This window comes from Ascaphus truei, chromosome 13 (assembly GCF_040206685.1).
Source record: "Ascaphus truei isolate aAscTru1 chromosome 13, aAscTru1.hap1, whole genome shotgun sequence".
Lineage (NCBI taxonomy): Eukaryota > Metazoa > Chordata > Amphibia > Anura > Ascaphidae > Ascaphus > Ascaphus truei.
Window position 1 is genome coordinate 10174504 of NC_134495.1, and position 20640 is coordinate 10195143.

The 20640-nt window shown below is 58.8% G+C and overlaps 1 protein-coding gene and 1 long non-coding RNA gene across 3 annotated transcripts in view; one reads left to right on the forward strand and one right to left on the reverse strand.

Moving 5' to 3' along the window:
• Positions 1-2355: 2355 nt before the first annotated feature.
• Positions 2356-15682, forward strand: YWHAH (tyrosine 3-monooxygenase/tryptophan 5-monooxygenase activation protein eta). The gene is made up of 2 exons (XM_075568442.1): positions 2356-2643; positions 14223-15682. Exons 1-2 carry the CDS (start codon positions 2557-2559, stop codon positions 14877-14879), a joined length of 744 nt encoding a protein of 247 aa, XP_075424557.1. The 5' UTR covers positions 2356-2556; the 3' UTR covers positions 14880-15682.
• A 2829-nt stretch (positions 15683-18511) lies between these two features.
• The window catches only part of LOC142464833 (uncharacterized), a 45555-nt gene continuing 43426 nt past the window's right edge, over positions 18512-20640 (reverse strand). Inside the window, exon 4 of one of the 2 annotated variants that reach the window (XR_012787733.1) lies at positions 18512-20201. This is a non-coding gene — a long non-coding RNA (uncharacterized LOC142464833). The remainder of the gene's footprint in view (positions 20202-20640) is intronic. The other variant, XR_012787730.1, reaches the window with a different exon arrangement.

Sequence of the window (20640 nt, forward strand, 5' to 3'; positions counted from 1 at the left end):
TACACACGAGTTTATGATTTAACAAGATCACCTTTATTGACTTGCGGCGGGCCAGCTGCCCCTCACAGCGGTTGTACTCAGCCGCCCATGTTCACCGCACTTCCCTTTGAAAGGTGTCTTTTCCCAAATTGGTGGATTCCCTATCTCCCCTTAGAGAGATATTCCCTGTGCCAGGTCCCTGGTCACAGTCTCATGAGCTGCATTCTCCCAAGTCTGTACTCAGAATTGCTCCTTCTACAACCAACCAACTGAACTCTTCTCATAACCTCTGAACCACTCTACAACTACTAACTTTTGAGCAGTGCTGTGCCTTATGTATCCTCTGGGGGCTGGCACAACTCTGACATCACTAACCATGGATTCAGAGCATGTGACCACTCCAATCCATACATAGGGCACCTCACCAGGGTGTGAGGGCAAACCTCCATAATTACTGCTGGCATGCCCATAACTTACCAGGCCTTACTGTCTGCAGGAGAGATGACTGTAATCCATTTAACAGCATGGCTACATTTATATATATATATATACGAACGAGCAGGGAGCACAGTGGTAGGGGGCTGCGCCGACCGATGGGGCAACCTGGTCACCGGAGTCCCGCGGCGGAGGAAGGGACCGGCGCCGCCATCTTGTGCAGGGTTGCGCATGCACAACTATGACCCACACATGTGCAGTACCAGGGAAGGAGCGGCATCCATTACAGCTAGGCGCTGCAAGTAGCATGAGCATCTTGGGAGACAGGGACATGTGATGTCCCACAGCCAATAGGGCTGCAGCAATCCCCTGCGTCCACATATAATTTTTGTGCAGTTGCAACCACGCCAGTTGGAGCTGGGACAGGGCAAGGCGTGTGTGTGCAGGTGTCTGTGGCACCTGCACTAGGCCAGACACCTCCTTAGGCCCCGACACCCCTTTCAGCTTGTGGTTGCTACGGAGACAGGCCCATGAGATAGGGACGCTGCCCCTGTAGCCCAAGTGATAGCGATTTCGCCAGGACGGGACTTAGGTGATCTGGGACCAGATCACCCATCTACCATCAGAGACATTGCATATGGTGGTACAATGCACGCGGGACCCACCCCACGTAGAGGCGGAGGCTTCGCGGATAACGTCACCGGATCTGTGGATCCCATCTTGCGGCATCGGCGCACCCAGGTGTGGAATCACCCGGCAGGTACCTTACCTGATCAAGTGGGGACATCTGGGTGTTCGGGTGCCCGAGGGCCCCTCAGTACCTTGGGGACTGTGTTTCCAGGTGAGGGAAAGAGTGTTGGAGGATACGGTCATGCGTGATCAGGTGGTGGTATTATATATATATATATATATATATATATATATATATATATATATATATATATATATATATATATACTAGCTGATATACCCGGCGTTGCCCGCGATGTAATGTTCTGCCTCCCCCATCCTCCCTCTCAACTCCCTTCCCCCCCTCTTCACAGCTGTTCAGGCTTCCCCCCCTTCTCTCCTGACTCCCTCTCTCCGCCACCCTCTCTCTCCTGACTCCCTCTCCCCCCTCTCTCCTGACTAACTCCCCCCCCCTCTCTCCTGACTGAATACCACCCCCCGCCTGTCCACTGTGCGCCGCCATCTTACCGGGGGCATCTGCAGGAGGAAGGGGGTCCTTCCGGAGGCTGCCTGCCCACTGCCTGTCCCCCCGCCGGGGAGGGAAGTGAGCGTTGGTGGCTGGGGCAGGAGGGCCGCGCCGCGCTTCCCCTCCGTCCGGGAGCCGGTGGGGGGAGGGAGAGGGAGAGAGGGAGAGAGAGTTGGGTGACGTCATAGAGCCGGGTGACGTCATAGAGCCACCAATCTGATTGGCCAGAGGCTGAGGACCAATCAGATTCACCGCAGCTAGTACCAACCTTTCGATTTTATATATTAAGATATGTCTCTGTGTAGTAAAACTGTTATATTTACCTAACGTGTGTTTTATTGCACGGGGTTCCTGTACGGGGTTATCTTACATAGTAGGATCCCCTACAGATGGAGGCGCTACCGATTGTCAAATCAGGTACACCGCAGGCTCCCAGCAGCGGAGGCTCCGGCCTCCTGTGGGCCGCAGGTAAAGCACCACACACACTGTAGCCACCACATCTCCCAGGGGATGGGGGAAAGTGCGCTACCTAGATATATAGATATAATATATACACATTAGGATGTGCTGCCCGCCCTGCCCTATTCTCTGTGCATTGCAGCTCTTCCTGCACCGCCTCCCCTCCCTCCTCTCTGCTGTGCACTGCAGCACTCACACTGCGCATGCGCCAGACCGCGTCTAGAAATAGCTCATGACGTCACCTAGAAATAGCTGCAAAGGCTCCGCCCCCCGGACCCCGCCCCCCTCAGTGCGCACGCGCGTCCCGGCTGCAGCGGCGCGAGGAGCAGAAACCAGCGAGCTGCACCGCGCGCTGTCCCTGCACCCCGCGCGCCCCGTGCTGCCCCTGTCCCGCGCGCACCGTGCTGCCCCTGTCCCGCGCGCACCGTCCCTGTGCCGCCCCTGTCCCGCGCGCACCGTGTGCTGTCCCTGCCCCGCCCGGTGAGAACATGTCGGACCGGGAGCAGCTGCTGCAGAGAGCCCGCCTGGCGGAACAGGCGGAGAGATACGAAGACATGGCGGCGGCTATGAGAGCGGTGAGTATATATACAGGGGGGGACAAGCACAGTGCTGAGTATATATACAGGGGGGGACAAGCACAGCGCTGAGTATATATACAGGGGGGGACACGCACAGCGCTGAGTATATATACAGGGGGGACACGCACAGCGCTGAGTATATATACAGGTGGGGACAAGCACAGCGCTGAGTATATATACAGGGGGGACAAGCACAGCGCTGAGTATATATAGGGGGGGACAAGCACAGCGCTGAGTATATATACGGGGGGGGACAAGCACAGCGCTGAGTGTATATATACAGGGGGGGACAAGCACAGCGCTGAGTATATATGCAGGGGGACAAGCACAGCGCTGAGTATATATACCGGGGGGGGGACAAGCACAGCGCTGAGTATATATACAGGGTTGGGGACAAGCACAGCGCTGAGTATATATACAAGGGGTGACACGCGCGCACACAGCGCTGAGTATATATACAGGGGGTGACACGCGCGCACACAGCGCTGAGTATATATACAGGGTTGGGGACAAGCACAGCGCTGAGTATATATACAGGGGGTGACGCGCGCACACAGCGCTGAGTATATATATACAGGGGGGGACAAGCACAGCGCTGAGTATATATACAGGGTTGGAGACAAGCACAGCGCTGAGTGTATATATACAGGGGGTGACACGCGCGCACACAGCGCAGAGTATATATACAGGGGAGGACAAGCACAGCGCTGAGTATATATACAGGGGGAGGGGACAAGCACAGCACTGAGTATATATACAGGGGGGGACAAGCACAGCGCTGAGTATATATATACAGGGGGGGGACAAGCACAGCGCTGAGTATATATACCAGGGGGTGACGCGCACACAGTGCTGAGTATATATACCACGGGGTGACGCGCACACAGTGCTGAGTATATATACCACGGGGTGACGCGCGCACACAGCGCTGAGTATATATACCAGGGGGTGACGCGCACACAGTGCTGAGTATATATACCACGGGGTGACGCGCACACAGTGCTGAGTATATATACCACGGGGTGACGCGCGCACACAGCGCTGAGTATATATACCAGGGGGTGACGCGCACACAGCGCTGAGTATATATACCGGGGGGACACACACGCACACAGCGCTGAGTATATATACCAGGGCGTGACACGCACACAGCGCTGAGTATATATATCAGGGGGTGACGTGCACACAGAGCTGAGTATATATACCAGGGGGGGACTCTCACACAGCGCTGAGTATATATACCGGGGGGGGGGGGGGACACGCACACAGAACTGAGTATATATACCAGGGGGGGACTCTCACAGCGCTGAGTATATATACCGGGGGGGAAGCGCACACAGCGCTGAGTATATATACCAGGGGGTGACGCGCACACAGCGCTGAGTGTATATACCGGGGGGGGACGCGCACACAGCGCTGAGTATATATACCAGGGGGGTGACGCGCACACAGCGCTGAGTGTATATACCAGGGGGGGACGCGCACACAGCGCTGAGTATATATACCAGGGGGGGACGCGCACACAGCGCTGAGTATATATACCAGGGGGTGACACGCACACAGCACTGAGTATATATACCAGGGGGTGACGCGCACACAGCGCTGAGTATATATATCGGGGGACACACACACAGCGCTGAGTATATATACCAGGGGGTGACGCGCACACAGCGCTGAGTATATATACCGGGGGGAAGCGCACACAGCGCTGAGTATATATACCAGGGGGGTGACGCGCACACAGTCCTGAGTGTATATAACAGGGGGGGACGCGCACACAGCGCTGAGTATATATACACCAGGGGGTGACACGCACACAGCGCTGAGTATATATACCAGGGCGTGACGCGCACACAGCGCTGAGTATATATACCGGGCGGAAGCGCACACAGCGCTGAGTATATATACCGGGGGGAAGCGCAGACAGCGCTGAGTATATATACCAGGGGGGGACGCGCACACAGCGCTGAGTATATATACCAGGGGGGGACGCGCGCACACAGCGCTGAGTATATATACCAGGGGACACACACACAGCTCTGAGTATATATACATGGGGGGGGACGCGCACACAGCGCTGAGTATATATACATGGGGGGACGCGCACACAGCGCTGAGTATATATACCGGGGGGGACGCGCACACAGTGCTGAGTATATATACCGGGGGAATGCGCACACAGCGCTGAGTATATATACCGGGGGTGACGCGCACACAGCTCTGAGTATATATACCGGGGGGGGGGGGGAAGCGCACACAGCGCTGAGTATATATACCGGTGGGTGACGCGCACACAGCGCTGAGTATATATACCGGTGGGTGACGCGCACACAGCGCTGAGTATATATATCAGGGGGTGACGTGCACACAGAGCTGAGTATATATACCAGGGGGGGACTCTCACACAGCGCTGAGTATATATACCGGGGGGGGACGGGGACACGCACACAGCGCTGAGTATATATACCAGGGGGGGACTCTCACACAGCGCTGAGTATATATACCGGGGGGGAAGCGCACACAGCGCTGAGTATATATACCAGGGGGTGACGCGCACACAGCGCTGAGTGTATATACCGGGGGGTGACGCGCACACAGCGCTGAGTATATATACCAGGGGGGTGACGCGCACACAGCGCTGAGTGTATATACCAGGGGGGGACGCGCACACAGCGCTGAGTATATATACCAGGGGGTGACACGCACACAGCGCTGAGTATATATACCAGGGGGTGACGCGCACACAGCGCTGAGTATATATATCGGGGGGGACACACACAGCGCTGAGTATATATACCAGGGGGTGACGCGCACACAGCGCTGAGTGTATATACCAGGGGGTGACGCGCACACAGCGCTGAGTATATATACCGGGGGGGACACACACAGCGCTGAGTATATATACCAGGGGGTGACGCGCACACAGAGCTGAGTATATATACCGGGCGGAAGCGCACACAGCGCTGAGTATATATACCGGGGGGAAGCGCAGACAGCGCTGAGTATATATACCAGGGGGGGACGCACACACAGCGCTGAGTATATATACCAGGGGGGGACGCGCGCACACAGCGCTGAGTATATATACCAGGGGACACACACACAGCTCTGAGTATATATACATGGGGGGGACGCGCACACAGCGCTGAGTATATATACATGGGGGGACGCGCACACAGCGCTGAGTATATATACCGGGGGGGACGCGCACACAGTGCTGAGTATATATACCGGGGGGATGCGCACACAGCGCTGAGTATATATACCGGGGGTGACGCGCACACAGCTCTGAGTATATATACCGGGGGGGGGGGGGGAAGCGCACACAGCGCTGAGTATATATACCGGTGGGTGACGCGCGCACACAGCGCTGAGTGTATATATACCGGTGGGTGACGCGCACACAGCGCTGAGTATATATACCAGGGGGTGATGCGCACACAGCGCTGAGTATATATACCAGGGGGTGACGCGCACACAGCGCTGAGTATATATACCGGGGGGTGACGCGCACACAGCGCTGAGTATATATACCAGGGGTTGACGCGCACACAGCGCTGAGTATATATACCAGGGGGTGATGCGCACACAGCGCGGAGTATATATACATGGGGGGGACTGAAACATGCACACAGCTTTGAGTATATATACCGGGGGGGGGGGGAAGAGACACATGGCACACAGCGCCACGTATATACCATGTGGGGGGCACGTACATAGTGCCGCGTATATGCCCGAGGGGATGACACGCGGCGTAGCGAATATACTGGAGGGGGGCGACACGCACACAGTGCTGAGTATAAGCCGAGGGGGGGGGGGGTGCTAGAGACACGCATACAGCGCTGTGTATATACTGGGGGGGGGGGAGGGCACACACACACACACATCACTGCATATATACGGGGGGCGATGTGTGCGCGGCGCTGCGCCTATACCGGGGGGTGGCACGGCGCTGCGTTTATACCTTAGGGCGATGACACACACAGCGCCCTGCGTAGCCTGATGGCGGGGGATGACGCACACAGCGGCCTGCGTAGCCTAATGGCGGGGGATGGCGCACACAGCGGCCTGCGTAGCCTGATGGCGGGGGGATGACGCACACAGCGGCCTGCGTAGCCTGATGGCGGGGGATGGCGCACACAGCGGCCTGCGTAGCCTGATGGAGGGGGATGACGCACACAGCGGCCTGCGTAGCCTGATGGCGGGGGATGGCGCACACAGCGGCCTGCGTAGCCTGATGGCGGGGGATGGCGCACACAGCGGCCTGCGTAGCCTGATGGCGGGGGGATGGCGCACACAGCGGCCTGCGTAGCCTGATGGCGGCGGATGGTGCACACAGCGGCCTGCGTAGCCTGATGGCGGGGGATGACGCACACAGCGGCCTGCGTAGCCTGATGGCGGGGGATGACGCACACAGCGGCCTGCGTAGCCTGATGGCGGGGGATGATGCATACAGCGGCCTGCGTAGCCTGATGGCGGGGGATGATGCATACAGCGGCCTGCGTAGCCTGATGGCGGGGGATGATGCACACAGCGGCCTGCGTAGCCTGATGGCGGGGGATGACGCACACAGCGGCCTGCGTAGCCTGATGGCGGGGGATGACGCACACAGCGGCCTGCGTAGCCTGATGGCGGGGGATGATGCATACAGCGGCCTGCGTAGCCTGATGGCGGGGGGATGACGCACACAGCGGCCTGCGTAGCCTGATGGCGGGGGGATGACGCACACAGCGGCCTGCGTAGCCTGATGGCGGGGGATGGCGCACACAGCGGCCTGCGTAGCCTGATGGCGGGGGATGACGCACACAGCGGCCTGCGTAGCCTGATGGCGGGGGATGATGCACACAGCGGCCTGCGTAGCCTGATGGCGGGGGGATGACGCTCATAGCGGCCTGCGTAGCCTGATGGCGGGGGGATGACGCACACAGCGGCCTGCGTAGCCTGATGGCGGGGGATGACGCACACAGCGGCCTGCGTAGCCTGATGGCGGGGGATGACGCACACAGCGGCCTGCGTAGCCTGATGGCGGGGGATGGCGCACACAGCGGCCTGCGTAGCCTGATGGCGGGGGATGACGCACACAGCGGCCTGCGTAGCCTGATGGCGGGGGATGGCGCACACAGCGGCCTGCGTAGCCTGATGGCGGGGGATGATGCACACAGCGGCCTGCGTAGCCTGATGGCGGGGGATGACGCACACAGCGGCCTGCGTAGCCTGATGGCGGGGGATGACGCACACAGCGGCCTGCGTAGCCTGATGGCGGGGGATGACGCTCATAGCGGCCTGCGTAGCCTGATGGCGGGGGGATGACGCACACAGCGGCCTGCGTAGCCTGATGGCGGGGGATGACGCACACAGCGGCCTGCGTAGCCTGATGGCGGGGGATGGCGCACACAGCGGCCTGCGTAGCCTGATGGCGGGGGATGATGCACACAGCGGCCTGCGTAGCCTGATGGCGGGGGATGACGCACACAGCGGCCTGCGTAGCCTGATGGCGGGGGATGACGCACACAGCGGCCTGCGTAGCCTGATGGCGGGGGATGACGCTCATAGCGGCCTGCGTAGCCTGATGGCGGGGGGATGACGCACACAGCGGCCTGCGTAGCCTGATGGCGGGGGATGACGCACACAGCGGCCTGCGTAGCCTGATGGCGGGGGGATGACGCACACAGCGGCCTGCGTAGCCTGATGGCGGGGGATGATGCACACAGCGGCCTGCGTAGCCTGATGGCGGGGGATGACGCACACAGCGGCCTGCGTAGCCTGATGGCGGGGGATGACGCACACAGCGGCCTGCGTAGCCTGATGGCGGGGGATGACGCACACAGCGGCCTGCGTAGCCTGATGGCGGCGGATGGTGCACACAGCGGCCTGCGTAGCCTGATGGCGGCGGATGGTGCACACAGCGGCCTGCGTAGCCTGATGGCGGGGGATGACGCACACAGCGGCCTGCGTAGCCTGATGGCGGGGGATGACGCACACAGCGGCCTGCGTAGCCTGATGGCGGGGGGATGACGCACACAGCGGCCTGCGTAGCCTGATGGCGGGGGGATGATGCACACACAGCGGCCTGCGTAGCCTGATGGCGGGGGATGACGCACACAGCGGCCTGCGTAGCCTGATGGCGGGGGATGGCGCACACAGCGGCCTGCGTAGCCTGATGGCGGGGGATGGCGCACACAGCGGCCTGTGTAGCCTGATGGCGGGGGATGATGCATTCAGCGGCCTGCGTAGCCTGATGGCGGGGGATGGCGCACACAGCGGCCTGCGTAGCCTGATGGCGGGGGATGATGCATTCAGCGGCCTGCGTAGCCTGATGGCGGGGGATGACGCACACAGCGGCCTGCGTAGCCTGATGGCGGGGGATGACGCACACAGCGGCCTGCGTAGCCTGATGGCGGGGGATGGCGCACACAGCGGCCTGCGTAGCCTGATGGCGGGGGGATGACGCACACAGCGGCCTGCGTAGCCTGATGGCGGGGGATGATGCACACACAGCGGCCTGCGCAGCCTGATGGCGGGGGATGATGCACACAGCGGCCTGCGTAGCCTGATGGCGGGGGATGACGCACACAGCGGCCTGCGTAGCCTGATGGCGGGGGATGGCGCACACAGCGGCCTGCGTAGCCTGATGGCGGGGGATGATGCATTCAGCGGCCTGCGTAGCCTGATGGCGGGGGATGATGCACACAGCGGCCTGCGTAGCCTGATGGCGGGGGATGATGCACACAGCGGCCTGCGTAGCCTGATGGCGGGGGATGACGCACACAGCGGCCTGCGTAGCCTGATGGCGGGGGATGATGCACACAGCGGCCTGCGTAGCCTGATGGCGGGGGATGACGCACACAGCGGCCTGCGTAGCCTGATGGCGGGGGATGATGCACACAGCGGCCTGCGTAGCCTGATGGCGGGGGATGACGCACACAGCGGCCTGCGTAGCCTGATGGCGGGGGATGACGCACACAGCGGCCTGCGTAGCCTGATGGCGGGGGATGACGCACACAGCGGCCTGCGTAGCCTGATGGCGGGGGATGAAGCACACAGCGGCCTGTGTAGCCTGATGGCGGGGGATGGCGCACACAGCGGCCTGTGTAGCCTGATGGCGGGGGGATGACGCTCATAGCGGCCTGCGTAGCCTGATGGCGGGGGATGACGCACACAGCGGCCTGCGTAGCCTGATGGCGGGGGATGACGCACACAGCGGCCTGCGTAGCCTGATGGCGGGGGATGGCGCACACAGCGGCCTGCGTAGCCTGATGGCGGGGGATGGCGCACACAGCGGCCTGCGTAGCCTGATGGCGGGGGATGGCGCACACAGCGGCCTGCGTAGCCTGATGGCGGGGGATGGCGCACACAGCGGCCTGCGTAGCCTGATGGCGGGGGATGACGCACACAGCGGCCTGCGTAGCCTGATGGCGGGGGATGGCGCACACAGCGGCCTGCGTAGCCTGATGGCGGGGGATGGCGCACACAGCGGCCTGCGTAGCCTGATGGCGGGGGATGGCGCACACAGCGGCCTGCGTAGCCTGATGGCGGGGGATGACGCACACAGCGGCCTGCGTAGCCTGATGGCGGGGGATGACGCACACAGCGGCCTGCGTAGCCTGATGGCGGGGGATGATGCACACAGCGGCCTGCGTAGCCTGATGGCGGGGGATGACGCACATAGCGGCCTGCGTAGCCTGATGGCGGGGGATGACGCACACAGCGGCCTGCGTAGCCTGATGGCGGGGGATGATGCACACAGCGGCCTGCGTAGCCTGATGGCGGGGGATGACGCACACAGCGGCCTGCGTAGCCTGATGGCGGGGGATGACGCACACAGCGGCCTGCGTAGCCTGATGGCGGGGGATGACGCACACAGCGGCCTGCGTAGCCTGATGGCGGGGGATGACGCACACAGCGGCCTGCGTAGCCTGATGGCGGGGGATGACGCACATAGCGGCCTGCGTAGCCTGATGGCGGGGGATGACGCACACAGCGGCCTGCGTAGCCTGATGGCGGGGGGATGATGCATTCAGCGGCCTGCGTAGCCTGAAGGCGGGGGATGACGCACACAGCGGCCTGTGTAGCCTGATGGCGGGGGATGACGCACACAGCGGCCTGCGTAGCCTGATGGCGGGGGATGACGCACACAGCGGCCTGCGTAGCCTGATGGCGGGGGGATGATGCATTCAGCGGCCTGCGTAGCCTGATGGCGGGGGGATGACGCACACAGCGGCTTGCGTAGCCTGAAGGCGGGGGATGACGCACACAGCGGCCTGTGTAGCCTGATGGCGGGGGATGACGCACACAGCGGCCTGCGTAGCCTGATGGCGGGGGATGACGCACACAGCGGCCTGCGTAGCCTGATGGCGGGGGATGACGCACACAGCGGCCTGCGTAGCCTGATGGCGGGGGATGACACACACAGCGGCCTGCGTAGCCTGATGGCGGGGGATGACGCACACAGCGGCCTGCGTAGCCTGATGGCGGGGGATGACGCACACAGCGGCCTGCGTAGCCTGATGGCGGGGGATGACGCACACAGCGGCCTGCGTAGCCTGATGGCGGGGGATGACGCACACAGCGGCCTGCGTAGCCTGATGGCGGGGGATGACGCACACAGCGGCCTGCGTAGCCTGATGGCGGGGGATGACGCACACAGCGGCCTGCGTAGCCTGATGGCGGGGGATGACGCACACAGCGGCCTGCGTAGCCTGATGGCGGGGGATGACGCACACAGCGGCCTGCGTAGCCTGATGGCGGGGGATGACGCACACAGCGGCCTGCGTAGCCTGATGGCGGGGGATGACGCACACAGCGGCCTGCGTAGCCTGATGGCGGGGGATGACGCTCATAGCGGCCTGCGTAGCCTGATGGCGGGGGATGACGCACACAGCGGCCTGCGTAGCCTGATGGCGGGGGATGATGCACACAGCGGCCTGCGTAGCCTGATGGCGGGGGATGATGCACACAGCGGCCTGCGTAGCCTGATGGCGGGGGATGACGCACACAGCGGCCTGCGTAGCCTGATGGCGGGGGATGATGCACACAGCGGCCTGCGTAGCCTGATGGCGGGGGATGACGCACACAGCGGCCTGCGTAGCCTGATGGCGGGGGATGGCGCACACAGCGGCCTGCGTAGCCTGATGGCGGGGGATGATGCACACAGCGGCCTGCGTAGCCTGATGGCGGGGGATGACGCACACAGCGGCCTGCGTAGCCTGATGGCGGGGGATGGCGCACACAGCGGCCTGCGTAGCCTGATGGCGGGGGATGACGCACACAGCGGCCTGTGTAGCCTGATGGCGGGGGATGACGCACACAGCGGCCTGCGTAGCCTGATGGCGGGGGATGACGCACACAGCGGCCTGTGTAGCCTGATGGCGGGGGATGACGCACACAGCGGCCTGCGTAGCCTGATGGCGGGGGATGATGCATTCAGCGGCCTGCGTAGCCTGAAGGCGGGGGATGACGCACACAGCGGCCTGTGTAGCCTGATGGCGGGGGATGACGCACACAGCGGCCTGCGTAGCCTGATGGCGGGGGATGACGCACACAGCGGCCTGCGTAGCCTGATGGCGGGGGATGGCGCACACAGCGGCCTGCGTAGCCTGATGGCGGGGGATGACGCACACAGCGGCCTGCGTAGCCTGATGGCGGGGGATGGTGCACACAGCGGCCTGCGTAGCCTGATGGCGGGGGATGACGCACACAGCGGCCTGCGTAGCCTGATGGCGGGGGATGACGCACACAGCGGCCTGCGTAGCCTGATGGCGGGGGGATGACGCACACAGCGGCCTGCGTAGCCTGATGGCGGGGGATGACGCTCATAGCGGCCTGCGTAGCCTGATGGCGGGGGGATGACGCACACAGCGGCCTGCGTAGCCTGATGGCGGGGGATGACGCTCATAGCGGCCTGTGTAGCCTGATGGCGGGGGGATGGCGCACACAGTGGCCTGCGTAGCCTGATCGCGGGGGATGACGCACACAGCGGCCTGCGTAGCCTGATGGCGGGGGATGACGCACACAGCGGCCTGCGTAGCCTGATGGCGGGGGATGACGCACACAGCGGCCTGCGTAGCCTGATGGCGGGGGATGGCGCACACAGCGGCCTGCGTAGCCTGATGGCGGGGGATGACGCACACAGCGGCCTGCGTAGCCTGATGGCGGGGGATGATGCATACAGCGGCCTGCGTAGCCTGATGGCGGGGGATGACGCACACAGCGGCCTGCGTAGCCTGATGGCGGGGGATGACGCACACAGCGGCCTGCGTAGCCTGATGGCGGGGGATGATGCATACAGCGGCCTGCGTAGCCTGATGGCGGGGGATGACGCACACAGCGGCCTGTGTAGCCTGATGGCGGGGGATGGCGCACACAGCGGCCTGCGTAGCCTGATGGCGGGGGATGACGCACATAGCGGCCTGCGTAGCCTGATGGCGGGGGATGACGCACACAGCGGCCTGCGTAGCCTGATGGCGGGGGATGACGCACACAGCGGCCTGTGTAGACTGATGGCGGGGGGATGACGCACATAGCGGCCTGTGTAGCCTGATGGCGGGGGATGGTGCACACAGCGGCCTGCGTAGCCTGATGGCGGGGGGATGACGCACACAGCGGCCTGCGTAGCCTGATGGCGGGGGATGACGCACACAGCGGCCTGCGTAGCCTGATGGCGGGGGGATGACGCACACAGCGGCCTGCGTAGCCTGATGGCGGGGGATGGCGCACACAGCGGCTTGCGTAGCCTGATGGCGGGGGATAACGCACACAGCGGCCTGCGTAGCCTGATGGCGGGGGATGGCGCACACAGCGGTCTGCGTAGCCTGATGGCGGGGGATGGCGCACACAGCGGCCTGCGCAGCCTGATGGCGGGGGGATGACGCACACAGCGGCCTGCGTAGCCTGATGGCGGGGGATGAAGCACACAGCGGCCTGCGTAGCCTGATGGCGGGGGATGATGCACACAGCGGCTTGCGTAGCCTGATGGCGGGGGATGACGCACACAGCGGCCTGCGTAGCCTGATGGCGGGGGATGATGCACACAGCGGCTTGCGTAGCCTGATGGCGGGGGATGATGCACACAGCGGCTTGCGTAGCCTGATGGCGGGGGATGACGCACACAGCGGCCTGCGTAGCCTGATGGCGGGGGATGATGCACACAGCGGCTTGCGTAGCCTGATGGCGGGGGATGACGCACACAGCGGCCTGCGTAGCCTGATGGCGGGGGATGAAGCACACAGCGGCCTGCGTAGCCTGATGGCGGGGGATGATGCACACAGCGGCTTGCGTAGCCTGATGGCGGGGGATGACGCACACAGCGGCTTGCGTAGCCTGATGGCGGGGGATGACGCACACAGCAGACCATGTAAGCTGGGCGGTGGATACACAGTAGCCCGGGGGGTGGGGGGGAGGGCGGATGCTCGGCGAACCGTGTAGCCTGAAGCGGGGATGGACAGCACAGGCGCTGTACGCGGTGGGGGGCGTAGGCTGCGTTGCTTTGTGTGCGCTACGTCTGGCTATGCTTGCTTTTTACTCTTCCCATGTCCGTTATAACGCGAGCGGAAATCTTTATTCCCTGTCTTGTGCAGGTCACGGAGCTTAACGAGCCCCTGTCTAACGAGGACCGGAACCTGCTCTCCGTGGCGTACAAGAACGTGGTGGGGGCGCGGCGCTCCTCGTGGCGTGTCATCAGCAGCATCGAGCAGAAGACCCTGGCTGACGGTAACGAGAAGAAGCTGGAGAAAGTGAAGGCGTACAGGGAGAAGATCGAGGCTGAGCTGGAAGGTGTGTGCAACGAGGTCCTGACTCTGCTCGACAAGTTCCTCATCAAGAACTGCAACGACTTCCAGTACGAGAGCAAAGTCTTCTACCTGAAGATGAAGGGCGATTACTACCGCTACCTGTCCGAGGTGGGCTCCGGGGAGAAGAAGCGCAGCGTGACGGATTCGTCCGAGGCCTCTTACAAGGAGGCCTTAGAGATCAGCAAGGAGCACATGCAGCCCACCCACCCCATCCGCCTGGGCCTGGCCCTCAACTTTTCCGTCTTCTACTACGAGATCCAGAGCACCCCGGAGCAGGCCTGCCTCCTCGCCAAGCAGGCCTTCGATGACGCCATCGCTGAGCTGGACACGCTAAATGAGGATTCCTACAAGGACTCCACCCTAATCATGCAGCTGCTGCGTGACAACCTGACCCTGTGGACAAGTGACCAGCAGGACGAGGAGACAGGAGAAGGCAACAACTGAAAAGAGTCCTGCATCTTGCTGCTGCCTATCTGCTCCCCGTCACCACCTGCCGCCCCCACCCCACCTCTTTCCTACTCCCCTCCATATCCCCGTGCTTATCACTTCCCCGTATCATCGGCACAACCGCACAGACCCCGCTACCTGTCCAGGGAAGACGGCTTCTCCCGGGCATTGCTGGATTGCGTTGACGCGTCGGCCGTTTCTCTGGTTAACCTCGCATTACGCAGGGTTGGGGGGGGGGGGGGGGGAAGCTGCAGTTTCAGAGAGGTGCCTGCACTCCCCTTTCAGTAGGGCGTGTACGGGCTGCAGTGATGGAAAGTGATTCCGTTTTTATTCTGTTCAGAAATGCTGGTTTTAGTTTTCTCTGTGCCGTGCTTCTTGTGCATGTAAAGTTAACCCCGTGAAGGAGGCACCTCTGCAGCCCTGAGACAGGCGGCCGTTCCGTTGGGAGTCTCGCCTGTTGTATTCGCTTCCTATAGACTGTTTTTGAATGTGAGGTTTTGATTTGCCCTTTTTTTAACTTATGACGTGATGATTTTGCTTCCGGTCCGTGCACCTCCGTGGGTTTCAATGCTTGGACGTTTTTCTTCCGCTTTTTATTTTATTTTTATCCGTTCATTTGAGAGGGTCACATGTTTTGGGTTGTAAGCTGTGTGCCTGTCGGTCCAATCCGACTGCACCTTCTCAGTGTGTAATAATCGCCTGTTACGATGGACGCCGATTGAAATGCCAGACACCCCAATTTAAATGTTTTGGAATTACATGGATGAAATAAATGCTGCTTTGAGGATATTATATCTACACTCGGGCTCTTGTCTGTCTTTCATAGAATGCGCTTGGCAGCTGCTCCCCATCCCTTACACAAGGGTGCTCATCTCCAGTCTTCAAGAAACCAGTCAGGTTTTAAGGATATCCCAGCTTCAGCACAGGTGGCTCAATCATTGAGCCACCTGTGCTGAAGTTGGGATATCTTTAAATCCTGACGTGCAGAGGGTCTTGAAGACTGGAGTTGAGCACCTGTGCCTTAGGCCTTGGCCAAGGTACTTGCTTGCTGGCGGAGGCGCGCTTCCGCTCAGCACTGAGCCCCTACAGCCGCAATTAGAGCGGCTTTAGTAGGAGCTCGCCTACGCTTCCGCAAGCGCGCGGAAGCGTAGGTCTTAGGGAAATTTAAAATTTCCCCGCTTGCCGGAGCGCAGGGCCGGTCACGTGAGCGGTTCGCCCAATGAGGGCGAACCAGCTCCGTGACGTCACTGGTCCGCCCCCTTACGGTGCGCAGGGAAAGCACCCGCTTTCCCTGAGCCTCAGCACGCCAGCGGGGAGCCTGGCCGAGGCCTAAAACAGATATGCTGACCTTTGAACTACATCTGGGGGGGCCTCGTTACTGACGGTAGCTCTTTGGTAGAGGTAGGAGCAGGAAGGTGGTGGAACTGGATGAGGAGAGAGGTATGGGGTGGGGGGGAGCAGAATCTTCTGAGCTTTAGGAGCTGAGGTCAGAATATTATAATACTATCAAAACTCCTATCGCCTACACTGATTAGATAATGGGTTTTTCCATCACCGTTATTTACTGAATAATGGATCCGAGCTCTTATTGAATGTTGCAGAAGACTAAGTGCTCATCGCTGGTCACATGAAGAATGGTCTCCGGGGGGCACAGACCAGCTTCCTGGGCTGGAATTGTTTCTCTTTAGGAGACGGAGATTTCGATCTTGAAAAATGAATTAGTGGAACTTTGCAAATGTCTGTACCGATTCATTTAACACCCCTGCTGATCGTTTTACATTAATTCTAACAGAACATGGAGAATCTCGGCTGGATCTTACAGTGCATGGTTACCACTTACAACAGGCCCACGTATTCTGCAGTGCAATATAATGGGGTGTGAAGGCTGTAAAATGGCATCGTTCAATAGCATAGGAAGCATGGAGTCTGAGGAGCTTACAATCTAAAAGGCAGGCAGAGAGGAAAGAAGGTACACGGGGTGATAGGGAGATGACATACAGGCTTGTGCTGGAGATGAGGCTGCTTTATCTTTCCTGCCCTCCCTGCTGGTACCGAAATGATGTGCCCTGCCTGAATAGGCCAGAGAGTATCGCTGCTGCTATGAAAGGGAGGAGATGACTGTCACTGGACCATGAAGTGAAGAACTTTTACGTTTTGACCTCGTGTAACACAGCTTTCTGTGATGGGTGTTCTTATAGAAACCCTCCTGCCGGGGGAGGTGCAAGGGTTCACTCGTACTACCCCAAGCTCCAGATTGACGGCAGAACCCACACAAGGACTTGTCACTGCTTACCCATTCACTTCTCCACTGCCGGTTTCACAAGGGACGTGGTGGAAAGCGGGGCCCTGAGAGAGCCGTCTGAGCGCTGACGCAGAGACCGTGCTGAGACATTCCTCCCTGGAGCCCTCTGTTTAATGTGACCTGAATAATCCAGTGACGGGTGAGATGTGACAATGTGTCACTGACATCCAGACCCCAACAGTCATTGATCTGTTTCCATGGCAACCGTGTGAGATCATAGACGCTTCTGTTTCCATGGTAACAGAACAGGAGCTAGTGATGCTGCAGTGGGGATGCTCCTGGTACCCGCATGTGTTCCTCTTGTACGTGCTCCTGGTTTTGAAGCTGGCAGCAGTTGGTGTGCGTGTTTGACCCCTTCACGGCTAGAGACCAGCGCAGAGCAGCTCCCCATACAGTGCAATGAAAACCAGGACAGAACACTTATGTAGGGGGCTCTTCCATTAAGCAACATTGGCAGCTGCCCAAAACCCTGCAGATGAAGGGACCCCCGGGCACAGGCTTCCCTGTTTCTGGCTGTCTGCCTGCCCCAGGTCTCCAGCAACACATGGCACACCTGGGATACAGCGCAGACCTCTCGCCTCCATGCAACCCGCGACGTATTATACTTCTGTTTCTGACTTGAGGGCAACCCAAGGTTGTCTCATCTTTGTTATACATATTGCAGCCACGGGAGGAATGTGGGGAGCTGTGAGATCCAGGGGAAGCTTCACTCTGCAGCTCAATATTCATTCCCATGCTAAATATTGCCACTGAAAGCTGCAAAACATTGAGGCTACAGGGTCACCCATAAACTATTGAACAGGCCCCCCCAAAACCTAGAGCGTCTCTGAGCGCACCGCAGGAATGTTCTGTCACCCAGAGGTGGAGGGGTTGTGATGTGTGCACAGGTGTCATTATTGTACCTCCCTCTGCTTATTTACCATGAGAGCTTGCAGAGCGAGGACTTCACTCACACTCACAGAAATGTTTCCTGCAATAGATTGTAAGCTCCACGGGACAGGGACCCGTGCCTGCAAAATGTCTCTAAAGCTCTACGTAAAACTAGCAGCGCTATACAAGAACATGCTGTTATTATTATGTGCACGCAATAAGTTGCCCAAACGCTTCCGAACATCAGCAGCTGCCGGGGTGTCGTGGCTCCTCCGAGCTCGCTTCTGCCATGTGCTGCCCTCATCCCACACCTCGCCCGCTGCAGATCCCTTTCCTCCTCTAGGAGGTGCTGTTGCCCCAGCCCTGCGGAGCCTCTGCACATGTTGGAGCTCTGACCTTGAATCCCAGGCAGCTGGTAAAGATTGAAACATTACAACGTCTGAGCCACGAGGTCAAACGTTCTTATAAAAGTACCTTTTTCTTCTCAATTACATAAAATAAACCCTGAATTAAACAGTTGAAAGCCTACTGGAGGGAATAACAAAATATTAAATATAAATAATCTTTAGGGATGCGTCCAATACGATTATTGATTTAAGAACTCATATGTATCTGATACGGGTCTCCAGCTTCTCTATAACATCACTTTATTGTCCTGTACGGAAGGTGTGATAAATACCTGCAGCAGAAGCTGAGGTTAGAAGACACTGTGCTATCTGTAGACATTCTCTATAGGTAAGGTTTGCCTTTCCACCCCAAAGTAAACCAGCGGTTCCCCAATGCCAGGAGTGCCCTGTTTGTGCTCCTAATGTGACCTGTTAGCAGCAGGGATGGCAGTAGCTTTCAGCTGGGTGTGAATGGGTTAAGCAGCAGCTTGGGGATCTGTAGTGAATCATTACGGTGAATTTGACCAATAACTCCTTCCCTAGCAGTGTAATAATTACTTGGGTATAACTGCCAAACTGTTCAACCAGCTGTACTTAACTCACAGTCCAACGCCTCACCCAGTACAGAGTGCAGGACCACACCACTGCAACACTCACCCACACCAGCACTCATACTCACCCACACAAGTATCACGCTCACCCACCCAGCACTCGCACACACGAGCATCACACTGCACACACACAAATATCACTCACCCACCCAGCAGTCATACCCACACAAGTATCACGCTCACCCACCAATGCATCGCACTCACCCACACAAGTATAACACTTTGTTCACATTGCACCTATGCATGCATCATACTGCACTCCCTTTCACAAGTGCATCATGCAACTAATTCTCACGCCAATGCCCAGAACAATGCTTCTGTGTGGCCTACAATGAAGGAACGCCTACAGTCCCAGATACTCACACCCCCTCACTCAGCAAAACTGTCACTTATAAGTAGCCCTCATCATGAGGTGGGTTTATAAGAGTTGCTATATCTCAGGGTTGGGTGTTCTCACTGAAACCCGCAAGGTGTTAGAGCTAAGCCTTATCCCCTCCTCCCAGGAAGCTTTGGGTCCTCTGAGTCTCCTGTGGCTGTGGGGCCTTTCCCCCATCCTGTGATATCTTAATAGGTCAACCCAGATCCACCAGTGTCAGCTCGTTATCTCCCATGTAAGGTCCATGCCCAGGCTGCAGGTTATTGGTGGATGGTCCAGGTTATAGGTCACCGCAAGGTTCCTTAAGTGTTTATCTTTCTGTAAATGTAAACTGTCAGTACCTGGGATACACAGAGTCTGCGTGCAGGTAATGAGTAACCACTCGAGTGCAGGCAGCATAGCCATCTCAGCATTGTCTGCGAGGAAACGAGTCTTCATTCTTCAGCTAATTTTTTTGTTAAAAAGTAAAACAAATACAAACTGTCCAGTTCTGCACAAATGTACAGAGCTGCCACAATGCCTTAAAGGGAGGAGTGGGACATTGTTCGGAAGGTGCTGGTCTCTGAAGTGGGGTGCTTACCTTAAAGATTACGTGTGTGCTCTGAGTGACTGAGCAATCTTATCTCCCCGCTGTGCCTAAGAATAGGAACGCTAGAGAAATAGTATCTTTCTTATTTTTCACTTCTCCCTTTCACAGCACATTTCCTCACGGCAGGGCGATAGGATTCAGACTTCAGGGCTTTTCCTTTCAATCTCAGTCTTCCCATTTTCTTTCTTCGAGAGAAATTAAATAAATAAATTAATCTTTCTAATGACTTTCTCTGTGTTTTTGCCCACGGGAAGGACACATTGTACCATTAAGTGAATGAAGCTGAATGTGCAGTGAATCTGTCCCTGTGATTGGTTGGCTCAGACAGCCAGCAAATTCTATGGGTTGAAAAGGGAGTAGAAATAGCATATTCTGTACAATAGTTATTATGCAATACACTGAGAATGTGTGAGTTTACAGTACACAGGTTACTCAAGTGTGAGTATCTAGGAACATTTATTGGCAGCCATCTTTAATGTGACCCATGGTAATTGCACATTGTGTTAATATTTTACATGAGAGCAGAGCTGCTGGGTTGTGATAATACGCAGTGTTACACACTTCCCCCCTGCACTGCGTTCTGTGGCTTGCACGGCAGATAGTGTTCACAGTCAGGGCCACATC